This window comes from Pristis pectinata, chromosome 23 (genome assembly GCF_009764475.1).
Source record: "Pristis pectinata isolate sPriPec2 chromosome 23, sPriPec2.1.pri, whole genome shotgun sequence".
Lineage (NCBI taxonomy): Eukaryota > Metazoa > Chordata > Chondrichthyes > Rhinopristiformes > Pristidae > Pristis > Pristis pectinata.
Window position 1 is genome coordinate 26,650,403 of NC_067427.1, and position 20,733 is coordinate 26,671,135.

Below are 20,733 nucleotides of genomic sequence, written 5' to 3' on the forward strand. Positions count from 1 at the left end.
CAGTACAAGTACATGGTTCCCTGAAAGTGGCATCACAGGTAGACAGGGTGGTGAAGGCGGCTTTTAGCCCACTGTCCTTCATCAGTCAGGGCATTGATAATAGAAGCTGGGATGTTATGTTATGATTGTACAAGACGTTGGTGAGTCCGCACTTGGGATATTGTGTACAGTTTTGGTCATCCTGCTATAGGAAAGATGCCATTAAGCTGGAAAGAGTGCAGAGGAGATTTACGAGGATGTTGCTGGGACTCGGCGGACTGGGTCACAGAGAGAGGTTGGGCAGGCTAGAATTTCATTCTTTGGAGTGTAGGAGACTGAAGGGTGATTTATATATTAATGATGGGCATAAACAGGGTGAATGCACACAGTCTTTTTCTGAGGGTTGGGGGAACAAGAGCTGGAAGCCATAGGGTTAAGATGAGAAGGGAGAGATTTAATAGGAACCTGAGTGGCAACTTTTTCCACACAGAGGGTGGTCCGTATATGGAATGAGCTGCCAGAAGAAGCGGTTGATGCGGGTATAAGAACAACATTTAAAAGACATTTGGACAGCTACATGGATAGGAGAAGTTTAGAGGGATATGGGTCAAACACAAGCAAAATGGGATTAGTTTAGGTGGATATCTTGGTTGGCATGGATGAATTGAACAGAAGGGCCTGTTTCCCTGCCATATGACTCTATCCCAAAGATGTGTGTCTTAGCAGGATAATTGGACACTGTAAATTACCCCTAGTGAGTGGTAGAATCTCAGAGCAATTTAAGAGAATATGGGGAGATTAAAAAGCAGGATTAATGTAGGATTAGTGTAAACAGGTGGTTGATAGTTGGCACAAATTCAGTGGGCCAAAGGGCCTGTTTCCGTGCTGTATCTCTCTGTGACTCTATTGGAAAATAAAATTATTTGCTTTCTTTCACATTGCTACTTATGGGAGCTTGTAGTGTATCAATTACTGCTGTATTTTCTGTATTACAGCAGTAACTATACTTCAACAATATTAAGTTAGTTGCAAAGAATTTGGTGGGGGGGGGAAGAGGGCGGGGAGATATTATAAGTGCAAGTTCCTTCTCTTAATCATTGTTCCATCTGAAATTCAGTCACAAACTACTCCCAGAGGTGGATTTTCTCCCTCTAAACTACAGTGTACCTTACCTGCTCCGAAATATAGGCAACTATGGAGTTATCTAGTGCCAAACAGAAAAAAATTTCAACTCACTTAATAAGTGTTACTGTATTATTTTCTTGACTTCGCAAGATAGAAGAATAAATCTGTGGATAGTTTATGCATTACTGGACAAAGTTAATGAACAATTAACAAGTGAATTATGGCAAGATAAAATGAAGTAATTATATATTTAACTACAGCTCCTTAGGACAGAGAAACCATTAAAACTTTATTTCTCCCTCGCCAATATTCAGTGAAATATTGCATATAAATTTACATTTGGAATTAATTTTAAATGGTGATTTGCTACTCATGTGGCACGGGATTTATGGATCGCCAAGATGTCTGACAGTCCCTGAATAAATGCCATTTGAAGCAAGTTAACCAAAGAAACTTTCGGAGAGTTTTAAAGGCAGACTGAAACAAGAGAAATTAAAGACATGTTTCTCAAACTTGAGTAACTTGCCAATTTAAAAAAGTCTATAGATTTAGATTAAAACAATTTCCTCCATTCCTGTTCCAAAACACTTCCGATGCATTGCAAGAGATTTCTTCATCCAAGAACAGTGGCAGTAATAAACAGTGATATATCAAGGTTTCCCAAAATTACACTTCCTCTCTGCCCTGATATGTACATTAGCCTGAACAATCCATTTAGTTTGAGTTAACTTAAGGTTCCAATCCTGCACAGACTGTAACAAGAAAGGATTGAGGCAACAGAAGACATCTTAGCGAATAAATATGCTTCTCTTTCATTGCACTTGCTTGTAAAATGTTTTTTTCTACATGGAATAATTAGGGAGTGTGTTACTTTTTGCTGGCATCTGATAAGCTTCTAAAAGTTTTGCAGTAGTTATTTCCTAGTTACAGCCTCATTTTCTTAAGTTTGTTCAACTCCTCGTTTATAGCTGGAATAATAATCCAGAAGTGTTTAGAAACCTGCAACAATTTGTACCATATGGCTACGCAATATTGAAAACAAGGAGATGTTAATAGGAGCCATCCTAAACAGTGGTCTTATCCCAAAATATTTCCTGTACCCAGTTACAGAATTATAGAGTCATAGAGAGATACAATGCAGAAACAGGCTCTGCTGCCCATTGAGTCCGTGCTGGCAATCAAGCACCCACTTTTTCCACACTAATCCTACTCTAACTTATGATATTCTCCCAATATTCCTTCCCCAGATTCTCCCTTTCACCCAGGGGGATCTTACAGTGGCCAATTAATCTACCAACTCTCATATTTTTGGGGTGTGGGAACCACAGCACCCAGAGGAAATCCACGCAGTCACGGGGACAATGCGCAACCTCCGCACAGGCAGTGCCAGAAGTCAGGATTGAACCTGGGTCTCTGGTGCTGTGAGGCAGCGCATCTCCCAGCTGCACCACTGTGCCACCCATAGTTGTGCTCACAGATGAGGGAAACCTTTGTTGAAAATGCCAAGTGCACCTATCCCTACATTATTAGTTCATCCTCAGAATGAGTAGAGCCTCACTATTCCCTTTTTTTGCACTACTTACTTATTTTTGTTACTTATAGTAATTTATGTCTTTGCACTGTACCGCTGCCGGAAAGCAACAAATTTTATGTCCTCTTTTCTTTTTCAATCTTTTTATTAGTTTTCAAATGAATACGGATTAATATACAACATCAATGTTTGTACATGTAATACAAAGAGATCAGGAGAACAATCATGGCATGGATAATCATAAAGAACAATAAAATATGAAAAAAAATCTGTAGATCCCACAACCTCTTAGTAAATGAATATAATATAAAAGAAAGAAAAAGATTTATTTTATTTATATCTATAGATAGACAGATAGACAGACAGACAGATAGATAGATATATTTAAAAGAAAGAAAAAAAATCCCCAAATCAATAAGAAAAATTATAAACAATACATCAAACCAAACAGAAAAATTTCAAAAAAGAACAAAAAAAAGACTGGACTGAAATTTCTCAGTAAAAACAGAGCAATATTATGTCATCAACTCTGTTCCTTTAAATTAGAAAATTATTGAAAGGGGATCTATATCATGTGAAAATATTGAATAAATGGACTCCAAATATCTTCAAATTTAAGCGAAGGATCAACAGTACCACTCCTAATTTTTTCCAATTTTAAACATGATACAGTTTGAGAGAACAATTGAAAAGTAGTAGGGGGTATTGGATCCTTCCATTTAAGCAAAATGGATCGTTTGGCCATTAATGTAACAAAGGCAATCATACAGTAAGCAGAAGCAGATAAATGGCCAGACTTGGTAATCCAGAAATTGCAGTGATAGGGTGAGGTTGTAAATCAATATTCAATACAGTTGAGATAATGTTAAAAATGTCTTTTCAATATTTTTCCAAAAGAGGACAGGACCAAAACATATGTGTCAAAGAAGCAACATTCAATTTACATCTGTCACATATAGGATTTATATGGTGATAAAAACGGGCTAGCTTATCTTTCGACATATGGGTCCTGTGAACTACCTTAAACTGTATGAAAGAGTGTCTGGCACACATTGAAGATGTATTAACTAAATGAAGAATTTTCTTCCATGTCTCTGTAGGTAAAGATGTCTGGAGTTCACTTTCCCATTCATTCTCAATTTTGTCCAGTGATTCTGGGCGTATTTTCATAATTAAATCATAGATTATTGCTATCATACCCTTCTGATAAGGATTAAAAATTTTATGTCTTCTAAGTCAGTGATAATAATTCTGATTCTGCATAGGCAACCCATTGTAACGTAAGACGGAACTTCAATTCAAGCACTCAGTTCACACCATTGAGAAATACAATAAATTTATGGTTGAACACCATTAATCAAATTACCAAATGGTGGGCGTCGTTAAGAGCAGAAGCAACATGGTTCTAGATGCTCCCTAGTTTCTATGAAGTTGCAGGCACCAAATGTCAGCTCCAGAGCTCATATGTAAATATTGATTGGTTATATTCCATCTCAGAAGGATTCACTGTCACAATCAATTTTGTATAGGCAACATTTCTGCTTTGAGCTCTATCAGTGGTTTACGTGAAAATTGCATCCAAAATTGCCTACATCTTGTAGATTACTTCCCCTCTGCCAATATTTACTTAAACTCATTTAGACTGCTGAATGTGATGCTTGCCATTAACCAGTGAGATTATAAAGCAGTGGCCCAACAAGGTTGTCAATCCACAGGTAGAAGTGGATTAAGAAATATACATTGAAGAATATTTTCAAAGTATTTAAGAACATCAACTAGGTAAAGTCTGATTTTCATTTCTTTTAATAAGTGATCATATAAAATCACACTGTTGTCAATCCACCAGTTGTAAGTAATCAGAGTTAAAAAATCACTGAAAGTGGATTATTATATACAAAGCCTGTTTCCACTTAGATTCAGGCAAAGAACTCTGTTTTAAAAATTATGTTCAGGACTTTTTAAACATACACTTGTGACAAAAGATCCAGCTAAACATCTTAAAGCATCTGCAAAACCCCCAGAATAAACACAATTAGTGGAAACTCCTAGTGGTCATTAATTCATCCTGATTCCATTGCCAATTTTATAGGCAAGACACACTTCAAGCTCCAGTTACTAAAAATCATGGAAACTTTATTTACACTGAGCTGTACACAATCTTTTGAGACAATTATGCTAATTTCAGGTGGGCTGTGCTGTAAAACCTACCACAGAGTGGAAATCACAGACCCAAATCCTGCACCTTTTACAGCCCAGTCTGTATAAAAATTCTTAACTAACAAGTCACAAGTTTTGATGAACACTCAAGGTAACGATAAAAGACATCAGCATGTTAGAAGTAAATAAAACTCTAAAGCCAAAAGTGTGTTCCAGCATTTTGTGAAGACATTTCAAAATGAATTTACATTCCTGAGTCCTCTATTAAAAATACAATTTGATAATTGAAGGTGTGAAAATCATTTAAAATTACTTAGATCATTTAATTTTTAAAGAAGTCCACTGTGTTGCATTGCTTCTGTTCCTTTCCTGACTGTGCTGCTGTCAATCTTTATAAGCTACTAAAAAGCTTGATTAGGCAAACTTCAATTATGTGCATCTATAATGCCAAGGATTTTTCTTAGATGGCAGATTGTAGTACACCCAAAAACAGTACCCTCTACAGCTTCTAACAATATGATTGTTAATTGCACTTCACCAGCCAAACACTTCACAGTAGCTTAAAAGAAATCTAGGCATTAGCACAGCTTTTTGAGGGCAGAAGAGAGAGATGGGAAAGAAGGAAAAGCCAAAATAGAGAGCAAAAATGTGAGAGATAAAATGAAATAAGGTGAGAGAGAGACAGAGACAGAGGAACTGTTACAAACCAGCAACAAAAGAAACACACTGAGTCGTGATTCAGTGTTAAAAACTACTTTATTAATAACTACTTATGATAATAAGAAAAATAAAAGTAAAAATGTTAGAATGTTATAAGTAACAATATTAAACCTTGAACATTAACCCCAAAAACTAAACTCATAGTGTGTGTGTGGCAAAGTCCCAAACTCCAAGTCCAGGAATGGTTCTTAAAGTTCAGTTCAGCAAGCCGTAAGGTGAAACATGAGCAAAGGCTTCTTCAACAACCACCGTTGTCTGAAGGTAAGACGTAGATGTAGAGAACATAGAGACAGTAATTATGAAATCCACATGTTCCACGATGGAACCCAAACAACACCTCAGTGTTTACTCGGTAGTGACTTCCTCACCCCGAAAAGCATCCGAATCGTGGTCGTCCACACAAATACCTGTTTCCCTCTACAGGTCAACAACAAAGTGAACTCCACTGGATTACTCCCAATTTCCATACATGGATTGTAGTGACAGACACAGTTATTGTTTCTCATCCATCGACAGAGAAACTAGCAGGCTGGTGTCTCTCTCCCTCTCTTTGACTTCGACTGACTTCTTCAACAACGTCATTACGTCCTTTATCTTCTGTTGACATAAGCACGCCCCACACACACACACACACCACTATGCTCTATCTTAAAGGGACATTCACCGAGTCCATAACAGGAACAGAGAGAAGGCCAAATAGAGAAAGAGACAGAAATGGACATACATAGAATGGGTGATGTGACTAAAACACCACCATCAGTTGCTCGATCAACAATGAGTTAAGCATCCACAACTCATGTTCCGGGCTTTTTTTTTATTCTCAAGTTTTCAACGCGGGACTTTTTCTGGAATTTTAACGGAACCAACATTGACATGTGCGGAAACACCTGGTTCACTTTCCCCTAATTTTCACCCACTTCCACTCACATCAAGTGCATCCACTTGCACTGATAACACTGGGGAAGCATAAATAAGAGCTAAATATTCCTATATTCAGTCCAAGTGTTTTCTTTCCATTAGCTTTTTTTTAAAAAAATGCAAATCTCAAAGCTGGTGATTCAAGTACTTTCAGCCTCTCAGAGGCTAATTATAATTATTTATTCCACTTTTCTCTTTGAATACGAAATGGTTGAACCCTACATTGCTCAGAGATTAAGAGCTGCTCCTTCTCTCAATCAAAGTCACTGGCAAGTATGTAATTTGAAAGTCTTTATTTTATTAGTAAAACCATTCCCCCAGGATAGCAGTTATAATGACTTTCCCCACATTCAATTTCAGTCTTCATAAAATAATATCCGCCACCAGCAAATATTAAGGAGCTGTCTGTAAATTTGAATTCCCCTCAGTTGAATGTTATAAATACTTAACAGTAATTCAAAAAGAAACAAAATAGACCAGTGTAAGTAAGAATTATGGGGACTGGTGGATCCTCCTGGATTCAAGGTCCTGAAATGGCTGTCTCGGAGGAGTTCCAGCTCCAGATGACACTCAATGCAAACTCCCCAACCCCAAATGTAAAAATGTGATTCTTGCATTAAACTGTGCTTCAAATCTACTTCTTTTCCTACAATGAACTCTGTGATATCCTTGGGTCTTGAAAGGCACCATGAACATGGAAGTTCCTTTCCTTGCTTCAAATGAGTGGCACTAATTCTGGTTTCAGAAATAAAGCTAGGCTTCCATTAGGATCCATGTCAAGGGATTCTATTTATGAATGTTTTTCAATGCCTCACTGGAAAATGTTTTGACAGTCTAACAAACACATGACCTCCCCCAACCCTAAAACTAACTTGCTCTCTCTCTCTCTCTCTCACACACACACAGCAAAAAATGCCATCCTCAAAATACAACTGCATTAATGTCCCTTGAGAACTAAAATTGGTGGTTATATACACTACTGATTGATTTCTCCACCTCCTGCTGGAGAGAGAAAGGGAATTAGTGTGTGGAGGATCAGCAAATATAGGAGCAGGAAAAACAGAATCAGGAATAGGCCAATTGGCAGCTTAAGCCTGCTCAGTCTTTATATAAGATCATGGCTGATTCAATCTTAGCCTCAACACTGGTTTTTGTGTTCTCTTCACATACCCTCTGACTCCCTTGCGTTCAAATATTTGTCAGTCTCCATCTTGAATATGTTCAATGACTCCACCTCGACAGCTCCAAGGGATAGAGGGTTATGGCCCTCCCAGAGGAGAAATTCTTCATCTTAAATGAGCCACCCATTATTGTTCATTATTCAGAAACAATGTGCCCTACAGGTTCGTGAATTAATATTATACAAGGACACCAGATGGTTCCATATGGAAGGGTTGAATGGCCTAATCTTGCTTTGAACAATCTTTTGTCAAGATTAGTCTGGACAGTCATTTCCCATACAAAATAGGTAAGCCACCAGTATTACTGTGGCTTATACATGGAAACTGAGTTCTTGGGAGGGTTTCCAAAGGTAAATGTGCACCAACTGAATCCTTGCATTTTCCCCATGCCACCACGAAGCCAGTAACATTTACTTCAATGTATTAGCTAATGATATTCAGAAAGCTTTATAGATTTTGAACATTCTGTCACAGCATGCCATTAATAGGATGTCTGGTTATGGGGACTTGGAATGGTGAAGGAGATTAACAGACAGCCTTTTGGAATGAAAATTTCAAAAGTAAAAACTTCTGTTGGAGTTGCTCTCTATTTTTCTTTGGGAATAAAAAGATTCCCACAAAATTTGCCTTTGGCTTCAATTGCTGAACGGGTGCCTTAGTGTCAGCTGTTCATTGTGCTTCATTCCGAATAATTGGTTCTACTGGAGTCAATGAAGTCCAATATCAGGAAGGGAATACAAATGCAAATTTCTTTGACCTGGTCTCCAGACTTCAGCCTCTGCCCAGTCATAATCAGGAACAGAATCTGATTTCCATTTTTTTTCACAACTTCAAATCATCATTTCCTGAGCTTTCTACTTAGACATGAGGGGAAAAACATAATAGAAAACCATTCTGTGACAACACTCAAATGAAATGGACCAGTCATGGTGGAAGAATCAAAGTAGTGCTGCATTGGATTAGTTGATAGGATGTTTTACCTCGAGCCAGAAGATTACATAGTGTCTCTGATTGTTATCCACTGCCTCCGGCTGGGAAGGTATCCATGTGACCATCAGCAGAAAACAAGACCAGGCTCAGCTATGAACCTACCTCAATTGACTAAGCTGCTGAAACTCCCAGACATGGTCATAAACACTTGGAAGGTAAGCAAAGAACTATAATCTTCATAAGTCTAGATTATGAGACAATGAACAAAAAAAAACCTCGTGGAATTCATTACTGAGGAATACAAGCAGGTGTAATAGAAGGTCAATCATTCACTGAGCAGGGTCAATGTGGGAGCCTATAGACAGTGGATGGATTCTGGTGGCTGTGTTGCCAAGGCAACATTCCCTTAGAATTTATCTGTTAGTCCTGGATATCAAAGTAAAACAGCACAGATATTTTTTTCCCAAATTGGCCATAAGTTTCTCTTCCATGAAATTACATGGTTGGGAAGCAAACATAAGCTCCCTCTCTCCCACATGCCTGGCCTCTGTATTTAACTCCAGACCAATGTCCAAGCGAAAAATACCGAGGAAAAACCCACAGTCATTTCCCAAAGTACAACAACATTTATTAACAAGCAAGGTTTTTGTCAGATTGGGATTCATTTAAATGTGATTCTTGAAACTAAACTGGTTTTCTGTTCCATGGTGTAATCTAATCCGGTTCACATTATCCAGTTCTCTATATACCGATTATTTTTGGTTAGCACTTCTCAAGCATAATGCTCCCACAGGATATGTGATAAATATTGTTTACTACCCTTCAATAATTACAAAATGAACAAATCAAATGTGATATTGATTTTTTTTTGCAACAATGGCCTTTCTATCTCATTTTGCTCATACTACATTTGGCTTCTGCGCTCACAAAGCTTAAATCAATATAACTGTCACCATTTATGGCTAATAGCTTTTACTTTGCTACTTTAAAAATAATTTTTTAACAAATATTTTAACTGATGTGCTAAAACACTAACTAAGCATCAATTTCCCTCCTCCCACCTCCCCCAATCATTTGTAAGAGTTCCCATATACACTGCATTTGCCAGAATAATCTATTTACCAACATATGTCACTCGCCATCTCCCCTCAGTGGAACAGGGATCCTTTCCACTTTCTCAAAGAGCAGGGTCAAATGCCAAGTTGGACTCTCAAGTGACCCTGTTTGGTTAGCCTACTGCTTGAATCAATTAAACTCAGCTATGTCCATCAAACATTCGCAAACAGCAATGCTCAAAGCGAGAGGGAGTGCACAGCAGTTCATTTGGCTCAAGCTCAAGGAAGACTTCCATTTGTGTAGCTCCGTTCAGGATCTCTAGACATCCCAAAGCACTTTACAAGCAATAAAACACTTCTGAAGTGCAGCCACATGTGTTATTTTGGAAATCCAGCAGCCAATTTGCACACATCAAAGTTCCAACAAGGGAACAGAATAACTGCCAGGTAATGCATTTCTTTTTTGGTTGATCGATTTGATTGATTGATTGATTGAGCTACAAATATGGGTTAGGAACCCAGGAAAAAAAAATCCCCTGCTCTTCTTGAAGTAGTGCCATGAGACATCTTACATTTACCTCACAGAACTTGGCCTCTGATTTCATCCAATAGTGCTACCACCCTCTGTGTGGATATGTGCTCAAAACTCTGAAAAGTTATTTAACGTGTTAAATCCTAACTCCTATAATTCAGGAAAAAAAATCGTAAAGCCCCTATCTCATAGTGGGATCCACTTATTTCTAAGACAGTTCCAGGATGATTTCTTCAACAGCAGAGAGCAATCTATCGAAACTCTTGGACTTCTTGGCTTTACTATTAGTTCATTTAGCAAAAGGTAGAATGAGCCTTCCCCATTTTTCTTCATCAGGACACGAAGCAATGTCCTGATCATCACAATCATTAGTACAGATCAAATGGCCTCATCTCCTTCCTATAATCTGCTGCCAGCTTATAGGATATGATGATTCAAATTACTATTATTTTTATTTTACTATTACTATTACAATGACAATTACTATTATTGCTGGGACACAATACACTGATACATGGAACTAAGTGCAATATTCTTTTTATCATCTGGTGGAACACAGAACAAGAACATAAAATAGTATAGCATAGGAACAGGCCCTTTGATCCACAATTATGATGCAAAACTAAAGTAAATCTCTTCTGCCTGCAAATGATCCAAAACTCTCTATACCCTGCATATTCATGTATCTGAAAGCTTCTTGAACGCCACTACTGTATCTGCTTCCGCCACTACCCCTGGCAGCCCGTTCTAGGCACCTACCACCCTCTGTGTAAAACGACTTGCCCCACATATCTCCTTTAACCTTTCCCCCCCTTACCTCAAATGCAAGCCCTCTAGTATTTGAACGTTGTGTAACGGCAAGAGCTAGGAGATTCGTGGTTGTAATATGCATTTTCGCTGCGGTCTCACCTTTTCTATGACTTTGTCCACCTCTGTGCCAACTGGTGAATAAAGGATTTTGGGATTGGTGGTCATGAGGTGCACCAGCAGTCCCAGATTGCGTTGCTCCTTACTGGTGAAGCCTAATGAGCTCATGTTTCCCTGTTTTAGTGCTTCAGGTTCTATCGTTCTGGACCAGAAAGAGAAAAAAAAATCAATGAAGTGATATCTAACACATTAGGAGGAAGTAAAGGAAAAACATGTCAAGAACTATGACTGCAATACTATTGCAGTACTGCGTTCTGGAAACATTCCCACAAGAGGCACTTTTTTTTTTACAAGCACCAGAATGAATCAAGACTTCCTGACAGCAATGAGCAGGGTACACGTACCAACCATGCTTGACTTTTCTGTATCCACTGATGTCAACTTGCTGACAAAAGCCACCCTGATCCAACATGGTGAGGCACTGCATGTAGCAAAGCCTTCCACAATGTAATCCAGACATTTGGATAGGTTCCACCCAGAAAGCAACCACACCAATCCCCTGCTTTGCTGGCTGTCAAAGTTGTCAAGGACTTTGAATGCTCCTAAATGACCCTGATATTCAGGATATTCAAAAACTTTTAGAGGTCAATTAACCAACTAAAATGTCTATTTTTAATTAAAAGTTAAGTCACAAAATAACACTCAAACATTAAAAATATTAAAGCAACCTCAACTAATACAAACATTGTAAAATTACCTCATACTTACCATTCTCCCTTACAACTCCTCCAGTCAAACCTGGGACAAATTCAGTGGGCAGGTTCTTCAGCAGAACTACTGGGGAGGTGTCGCAATTCCCACTCCACTGCTAGACTCTACATGAAGCCCCAATTTCAGATAGTGGCCAGGAGCAGTTCTGTCAGCAGGCTCAGGATTCCTTAGTTCACGTGGGTGTCCTTTGCACCTGGACACTTATGCAGGCAAAATGCCAACAGTTGTGTGTCAAACTGCCCAGCATTGCTCCCCAAGGCTCCAAACCAATGTTTGTGTCTATAACCATTCCAGAGCTCTGATCATCAGAAAGATTAGAGGACAATTGGTATCCAGTAGATTTGCAGAATAAGTGGATTCTACAGCTCATTTCCATTACTTGGTAGATTCATACATGCAAACTAGGAGTAATATATTACGTCCAACAAATAGGTCCATCACAGCCTCTTCACTGTCATCTCTGGGAGAGGAGGAGGAGAACATGCCGGGGGACCCGCGTCATGAACACCTGTAAGCAACATGACAAATCCAATTGTGGTAACTACAGAGGGGTCTCATTGCTGTTTGCAAGGGCCCTCCTCATTCACCCCGTAACCAAAGGGCTGCTCCCCAAATTGGATTCCATCAACTAAGAGACACACTGAACATGATCTGCACCACATGACAAAGCCAATAAAAAATGCAGGGAGCAGCATCAACCACTACGTGTGGCCTTTCTCAACCTTACAGATACCTTTGGCTTTGCCAGCTCAGTGTGACTGTGGAGAATCCTCAAACTTAGCTGTCCTCAGAAACTCTGCACTTACTTCATGGTGACGTGATTCTAATCAACGGGTATACCACAGACTTACTCTCAATGCAGACTGTGGTCAAGGATCCCTTACTTCAACCTATCCCACTTCAAAATTGCATCTCGCATTCAACAAGCTTCCCGCTGGACTAAAGCTAATCTAAAGGACTAACCTCTGTAATCTCCATCTCAAAACCAAAATCATTTCAATCTCCATTGTCGAGCTGCAGTAGGGAGATGATTCTTGCACGTGTTCGGAGGCCAATTTCCAAGTCATCGCTGACTCTTTCATTGCAGCATACAAGAGAATGGGCCTAACACTAGACATCCACAAAAGTCTTTCACCAATCTGCTCCCACAGCCCAACACCCCTTGACAAGCCTGGAAAATTTGGACCCTGAAAAATTTGTGAATTCTCTCAGTGAAGGCAGATGTCAGACGGGCAGGCATTGTAGTGTAGCATTTAGCGCAACGCTATTACAATGCCAGCGACCCGGATTCAATTCCGGCCGCTGTCTGTAAGGAGTTTGTATGTTCTCTGTGTGGGTTTCCTCCAGGTGCTCTGGTTTCCTCCTACATTCCAAAGACGTACGGGTTAGAAAGTTGTGGGCATGCTATGTTGGCACCAGAAGCGTGGCGACACTTGCGGGCTGCCCCCAGAACACTCTACGCAAAAGATGTATTTGATGTACATGTCACTAATAAAAATATCTTATCTTATAACTTATAATCACTGCCTTCAGTGCACTGCACAGCCTTTGGCAGGCAGCAGTAGTGATTATGTGGTTGAGCCTCCCCCAAATTCCACTGAAACCAGTGAAGGTGACCACAGGGCGAATGGAAATAGGAAGGGAATGAGGAGGTTTTTATTTCAATTTTCCAGCATCTGCCATATCTTGCTTTCAGTATTTATTTAAAAAAAATATGAACAGGCTAGATTCTGATAGTGCTTTGTATTCTTTAATTCCTCATTCTTAACCAAGTCAGTCAACTGCGTTTGGTCTTTTTGTACAGCACAATGCAAAGCACAAGAACACTGAGGTAAATAGATGCAAGTTTTACCTCGATGTTATGTGCTGCAAGGGTATAAAGTCCCATTCTTGTCTGATGCTGTTTTACCTCAGACAAGCTTCATGAGATCATCCAGAGGAGATATCAATGAGCCTGTGCGTATGAGAGTAATCTGGCAATCTAGTGCACTATGTCATGAGGTCAAGTGCTGCCAGCAGCAGCCTGCTATTGTCTCCCTTTCAGCTTGATGATATACTAATAGTGGACTCACGCAGATAATTTAAAGGCTCTTAATGGTGACTATCTGCACAGGCTGTGTTTACTGAGAAATCTGACAATAGTACCGAGTGATATCACCCTTCAGAAGGGCAGCCTGTGCTTCATGCTGTTTGAGAAACGTCTGACATTGAAAAGTCACTGAGACGCAAGAGGCTGCAGGTGTTGGGATCCTGAGCAACACCCAAAATGCTAGCGGAACTCAGCAGGTCAGGCAGCATCTGTGGAGGGAAGTGGACAGTCGACGTTTCAGGTAGAGACCCTTCATCTGCACGGTCCAGATGAAGAGTCTCAACCCGAAGCATCAACCGTCCACTTCCCTCCATAGATATTGAAAGGTTTCTGTTAGCAGAAGCAGATCGTCGCAGACTTTCAATGTCACGTCTTTCACAGAGGTTCTGTAGAAACATTTGAAACCCACACAAGGTTGACAAAGTATGATTTAGGTGTGGAATTGTACAGATTTATGTGTAAATGAGCTGCAGTTTGAGAGGTTTGCCTGCAATTTCAAATGAGGTATGGCTGATCAAGTGAACCAGTGAACCATTTGAAGCTGGTTTCTAATTATTCTACGGAATCAAGTGGAGATTCAGTGCCATTGTGATCTAATGGACTATTTTTCTACTTTGGATTACTCTGGTCCTAAATATCAAGTCACGTACTTGATTGTAAGTGTTTTTATATGGACTGTTCGATAAACACTGAAAGGTTTGCAAATGCTTGCCATGACAGTATTCAGCTTTAGACGAGACTGTTGCCTGAACCTACATGCCAGTGATGCTGCTGCAAGTTCTTCATTGTACCTGTATCTCACCGTACTTGTGCACATGACAATGAACTCGACTTGACTTGATTAATTTAAGATCCAGCAGATGTTAGGTGTGAAAGGTGACGGTTTTCTATGGATAATGTGGAACAGCATTTACATTTCTACAAGACATCATCATCACCATAACAATATTGACTTAATAAACTAAGTCCTTTCATCTGAGTGAGCTCTGATTGCAATCTTTCTCAGAGTACTAATTTGGGAGCTTCATGCTGATCTTTGGGAAAGAAAATTTGCATCTATTTTGCAGCTGCAACAGTGACAACAATTGACCGAAACCTATCCCGAAGGAATTCTACGTGGTTAAATGACTCTGCAAGCACGCGAGTGTTCTGAGGATGCATATGAAGAAACGGCTGAATATTGTGGACCTGACCAGAATCTTTCAGGGACTAATCATTGCCTCACAGTTAATTCACAAAGGTGTTTCCCCTGGTGAAATGGGATGGGCTCTTGTTACTGAAGGTCAGGACTCATCATCAACTCTTGGTTGGCCGGGCGTGGGTCTTCACTCTGCTGTCTTGGCCGCTGATCCACCCATTGTCCCATCCCAGCAAGCAGTGGCTGATCATGTCTGATGGGCAACTTATGCACAGCACAGCAGACCACGGCAACATAAGGAACTCTGGCTGTTAAATAATGCAGACCTCCCCCAGAAAGGTGCAGACAGCAAAATTTCATTTTTACCAGCCCCACTGCCATCTCCACTTGACTCTGAGGGCACGACATTGTAGCACTGCTCAGTTGTTTGGAGCTTTGGAGCATCCAGTCTTTTGAGCAGTGGACAGCCATTTTCCCCTAAGTTTCATCCTTTGGGATAATGGTCCCTAAAAGATGACAGACAGGCAAGTCTGACGAAGAATAATGAATCATGGGAGCTGCCAACAGACTTGGAATTAACCATTGGAAAGGTCTTCTAATGGTTTGCCACCAACTGCACCCTTCCTGTTAATGGGGTTTTGTGAATGATCGCTCTAATGGTCACATGAGTGCAGTCTGAGAGTGCCTACATTTTGGCAGTGAATCCCTTTGCTCGGTCTGTCAGCTCCTGCAGGCTGAAGAGTAAGTGGGTGACTTTTCCTCTTCTGGAAGAGACATCGTGAGCAACATTTGAGAGATACATCGATCAGCAGTGGTTGCCTGCAGTGATCAGAGGACCTACAGATGAGAATGGTGGTGACCTTGACTTCTATTGAGAGCGCAGTCTGGGCACACACGAGTCTGCATTTGAGATTACAGATCTCAGTAAAGCACCTTGTGGAAGTGTAGCCTGCATAGACACTGCTTCTGCAGGGATCAGTGGTTTTGGGGTGTTAAGGGAATCAAGAGTCAGTGTAGGTAAAAGATCAGCCATTATTTATCACAAAGGGCTGAATGCTCTACACTTGCTTCCTTTTCTTATGCTCTCCAAGAAGTCAGGTAATAGTGTCGTTCCCTACAAACCCAGGGTCAGTAAGGTCTAAGTGATCTGGACCTCCTCTGAAGTGGTGAATGGAATTGACCTCTGTCCATGTCCTCCATCAGGAGCAGTAGTAGGTCTTGATAAACATACACCAAGTTTTGCTTGCAAAGAAGCAGATCAGAAACCCTCAGTCTTGCAAGTGCAAGATGAATAAGTAACAGCTGACCACAGAAAGGGAGAGGGTTTGGGATAGTGAGAAGAAAGCACTAAGCCAGTGGCTACCACATTTGCAGACATGAAGCTCAGGGCCTGATGCAGGTAAATTAAAGACTTGTTTCGGAGAGTTCACAAGTTGTGGCCATGGGGTGGAGAAGTCTGCTTCTTCTTTAGTCAATGATGATGCACAGTCTGGAATCCACACTCTTCACATTGGCCAATCCCAGGCTACCATCAGTGGGCAGACTGGCTAATCCCAGCCCACTACCAGCGGGTGGGCCAGCCAATCCCAGCTCACTATCAGTGGGCAGGCAAGCCAATCCCAGCCCACTATCAGTGGACGGGTGGTCTATCGCAGCACACTATCAGTGGGGCCTGGCATCGGGCAGCAAATGATGAATGAGTCTCTTGGTCAGCTCAAGCTCCCGTCATGGCATCTTAACTGCTTACAGTCTGAACAATGATACTCCCACATCATTTGAGTCCTCAGTTGAAGTTTCTTAGGTGAGTCTCAAGCCATGGCATCATTGTCACTTAGTAGCTGCTATATACATTGCTGTCAGCTCAAAAAACTGCAAGATAATGACTGTCGCATTATAAATGCACCGTGGCATTTCCTTGGATATTAAAAATAGGCCTGCTTGATACACCAGCAATCATGGTAGCTACACACTGAAGGAATGAAGTTCCTTGGAGACACAAGAGACTGCAGATACTGGAATCTGGAGCAACAAACAGTCTGCTGGAGGAACTCAGCGGGTTGAGCACCACCGACTTTTCAGGTCAAAGCCCTGCATCAGGACAGCTGCAGGGTTTCGACCCGAAACGCCAACAATTCCTTTCCCCCCATAGATGCTGCTCAACCCACTGAGTTCCTCCTCCAACAGATTGTTTGTTGGAATGAAATTCCTTCCTATTTCTGGCCATCACCTTAGTTAAATGACATGGTTATGTAGCCACTTCTCTACCATCAATGGTTCCTTTACCAGGGGAAATCCTATAATCTTCTTGAATCCTGGAGGTAGTTCCTTTTTGGTCTTCTCTGGCAACATGGAATAATGTGACAGCTGCAACATGATGTGACTGATAACAGCTTGAGCGTCCCATAAAATATAAATCCTGCTGTGACCTTGACTGCAACAGACAATGCTATCCTAGCTGTACTGCATCATGTGACATTTTGCTCTATAGATCTGCGCTGACTTCCTTGGTAAAACACAACTTCTAAGTGTCACGTTAATGCAAAGCAGTCTTTTACGGCCGTGGATGGAAGGGCTTCCTTCTAAGTGACCTCCTTCCCACTCTGTCCCAGGCTCCTAATGTTGTTCTGCTGGGCTTCAGAATCAGATTTATTATCACTGACATATGTGGCAAGATTTGTTGTTTTGTGGCAGCAAAACAGTGCAAGACATAAAGACATAAAAATTACTATAAGTTACAAAAATAAATAAATAGTGCAAGAGAGGAATAATGAGTTCATGGACCGTTAGGAAATTTGATGGCAGAGGGGAAGAACCTGTTCCTGAAATATTGAGTCTGGGTCTTCAGGCTCCTGTACCTCCTTCCAATGGTAGTAACATGGAGAGAGCATGTCCTGGGTGGTGAGGGTCCTTAAGGATGGATGCCGCCTCCTTGAGGCACCACGTCTTGAAAATGTCCCCGATGTCAGGGAGGGTTGTGCCCGTGATGAAGCTGGCTGAGTCTACTACTCTCTGCAGCCTCTTTCAATCCTGATCATTGGAGCCTCCATACCAGGCAGTGATGCAACCAGTCAGAATGGTCTCCACCGTACATCTGTAGAAATTTGCAAGAGTCTTTGGTGACGTACCAAATCTCCTCAAACTCCCAATGAAGTAGAGCTGCTGGTGTGCCTGCTTCATGATTGCATCAACGTGTTTGGCCCAAGATAGACTTTCTGAGATGTTGATGCCCAGGAACTTGAAGCTGCTCACCCTTTCCACTGCTGACCCCTCAATAAGGACTGGTGTGTGTTCTCCCGACTTCCCCTTCCTGAAGTCCACAATCAATTCCTTGGTCTTGCTGATGTTGAGTGCGAGGTTGTTGTTGTGACACCACTCAACCAGCCGATCTACCTCACTCCTGTACACCTCATCACCATCCGATATTCTGCCAACAGTGGTGTCATCGGCAAGTTTACAGATGGCGTTTGAGCTATGCCTGGCCACACAGTCATGAGTATAGAGAGAGTAGGGCAGTGGGCTAAGCATGCATCCTTGAGGTGCATCTGTGTCGATTGTCAGCGAGGAGGAGATGTTGCTGATCTGCACTGACTGTGGTCTTCACGTCTTTTGCTATTCCTCATGCAGACTAAAGGGAACTTCGAGCAAACAGCCTCTGACCAAGAATTATCTTTGCCTTGGTGACTCTGATAAGGTGTCTAAATAGAGTATGGTGAAACACAGCAAGATGAAGCTTTCAGCATCCAGATTAAACGTTGATTAAGTGTTGCTGAGGTGTTGGACAAGTGTCTCACCTTCTCCTAATGTCTTCAAATCCCACTTTAAATACTGTGCAACCATTCAATCTCCAGCAGCTAAAAGGTGAGTGCGATATTAAATAATGCTCAAAATCCACTAAAATAATGCTTAAAGACCACTACTTACTTCAAATCAGGTGATCAACATTAGAGAGGGCAATAAATTGAAATGCTAGCTCTCAAGTTCACCTGCAGCTTCTTTTATGAGTGCTAGCAGACAATTTAACATCAATTATCTCCTTAGTGATCTCCAGGAAGCTGTCCCGAGGGTACACTTTAACTTCTTTACCTCCCTGCCTTCTTGCAAAGGCTAAACCAACATCACAACTTTCAACTAACTAAAGGCTCTTCAGCAACTAAAGTACTGGAGGAAAAATCATTCCCACGTATTCCTACACAGAGGGCAGCATCTACACAAAATGAATTCATTTACCTCATCGAAAACACTTTGAGAATATTGTTGCCAGAGAACTGGTCTTCAGCCTGTCCTCTCACCTGGGGAAGCTTCATGACAGAAAGTTTCATAAAAGTTGGCAGACGGCAGGTGTAAAAATTTATGAGGGGCATAAATACGGTGAATGTGCACAGGGTTGGGGAATCAAGAACTAGAGGGCATTAGTTTAAGGTGAAAGGGGAGAGATTTAATAGGAACCTGAGGGGCAACTATTTCACCCAGAGAATGGTCAGTGTATGGAATGAGCTGCCAGAGGAAGTGGTTGAGGCAGGTACACTGACAACATTTAAAAAAGGCATTTGGACAGGTAACATGGATAGGAAAGGTTTAGAGGGATATGGGCCAAATCCAGGCAAATGGATCCAGCTTAGATGGGAATCTTGGTTGGCATGGACCAGTTGGGCCAAAAAGCCTACTTCCGTGCTGTACGACTCTATGTAGGTCATGTGTTTACATTCTCATTGCCAATTTGGAATATATTGTTTAGTTCATGTAGCTCCAAGGATCTCATAAATCACCCAGATACATGGAGAACGGCAAAATCACCTGTGTATTACTCATTTTAGTCTCTCCATCTACTTCTTGCATGTATGCATATGTTGTACACGTATGTAAAAATAAAACAAAAAATGCAGAGCTAAAATAAAAACAGAAAATGCTGGAAATACTCAGCAGGTCAGGCCACAACTTGTTGTCTCCTCTTTATTTTCCTTCCTACTTATTTCTCTCTCTAGGAGTGGAGGACACCTCCAGCCTGACCTGTTGGTTAAGCCCTCCTGCTCTGTATTTCGCAACTCCCACATTCTTTTGTCCATGTTCTCACTCTCCAACTGCTCCCATTCACTCACAGACCAGATAACCTTGTTTACCCCATGGTCACCCAGGTGTTACCTTATCAGGGACATTCGACCTCCCCAACCCTCCCTTCAGCTTAACAAACTTCTGTAGTCTCCTTACCAATTCTGATGAAGGGCCTTTGACCCGAAATGTTAACTGTTTCGATTCCAACAGGTTTGGCATTTTCTGTGTTTATCAATGAATATTTATTGTTGTATATGTATATTAACATATACTACAATGGCCAGACCTTGAGAATGTACACTAGGCTCTTCAAAGAAGCAAACAAGGAAATAGTGAAACTCTGGCCTCTCGAAGATGATCAACGTGCATTTGTTAAGGGAAGACCATGGTTGAGCAAAGCTGGATTTTTGAAGAAGCCACAAGGACATACAATGTGGGTTACGTGTTTAATGCGGTGGGCACAGTAGTGTAGCGGTTAGCGTAATGCTATTACAGCACCAGAGACCTGGGTTCAATCCTGGCTGCTGCCTGTAAGGAGTTTGTACATTCTCCCCGTGTCTGTGTGGGTTTCCTCCAGGTGCTCCGGTTTCCTCCCACGTTCCAAAGACATACGGGTTAGGAAGTTGTGGGCATGCTATGTTGGCGCCAGAAGCGTGGTGACACTTGCGGGCTGCCCCCAGAACACTCAACG

At 41.2% G+C, this 20,733-nt stretch overlaps 1 protein-coding gene across 2 annotated transcripts in view; it reads right to left on the minus strand.

The window, feature by feature from the left end:
* abca2 (ATP-binding cassette, sub-family A (ABC1), member 2) overlaps positions 1-20,733 on the minus strand; it is a 417,188-nt gene that overhangs the window by 157,428 nt on the left and 239,027 nt on the right. For both annotated transcript variants that reach the window (XM_052036764.1, XM_052036762.1), the window contains exon 10: positions 11,038-11,197. In XM_052036764.1, the coding sequence (XP_051892724.1) occupies positions 11,038-11,197 (160 nt within the window). The remainder of the gene's footprint in view (positions 1-11,037; positions 11,198-20,733) is intronic.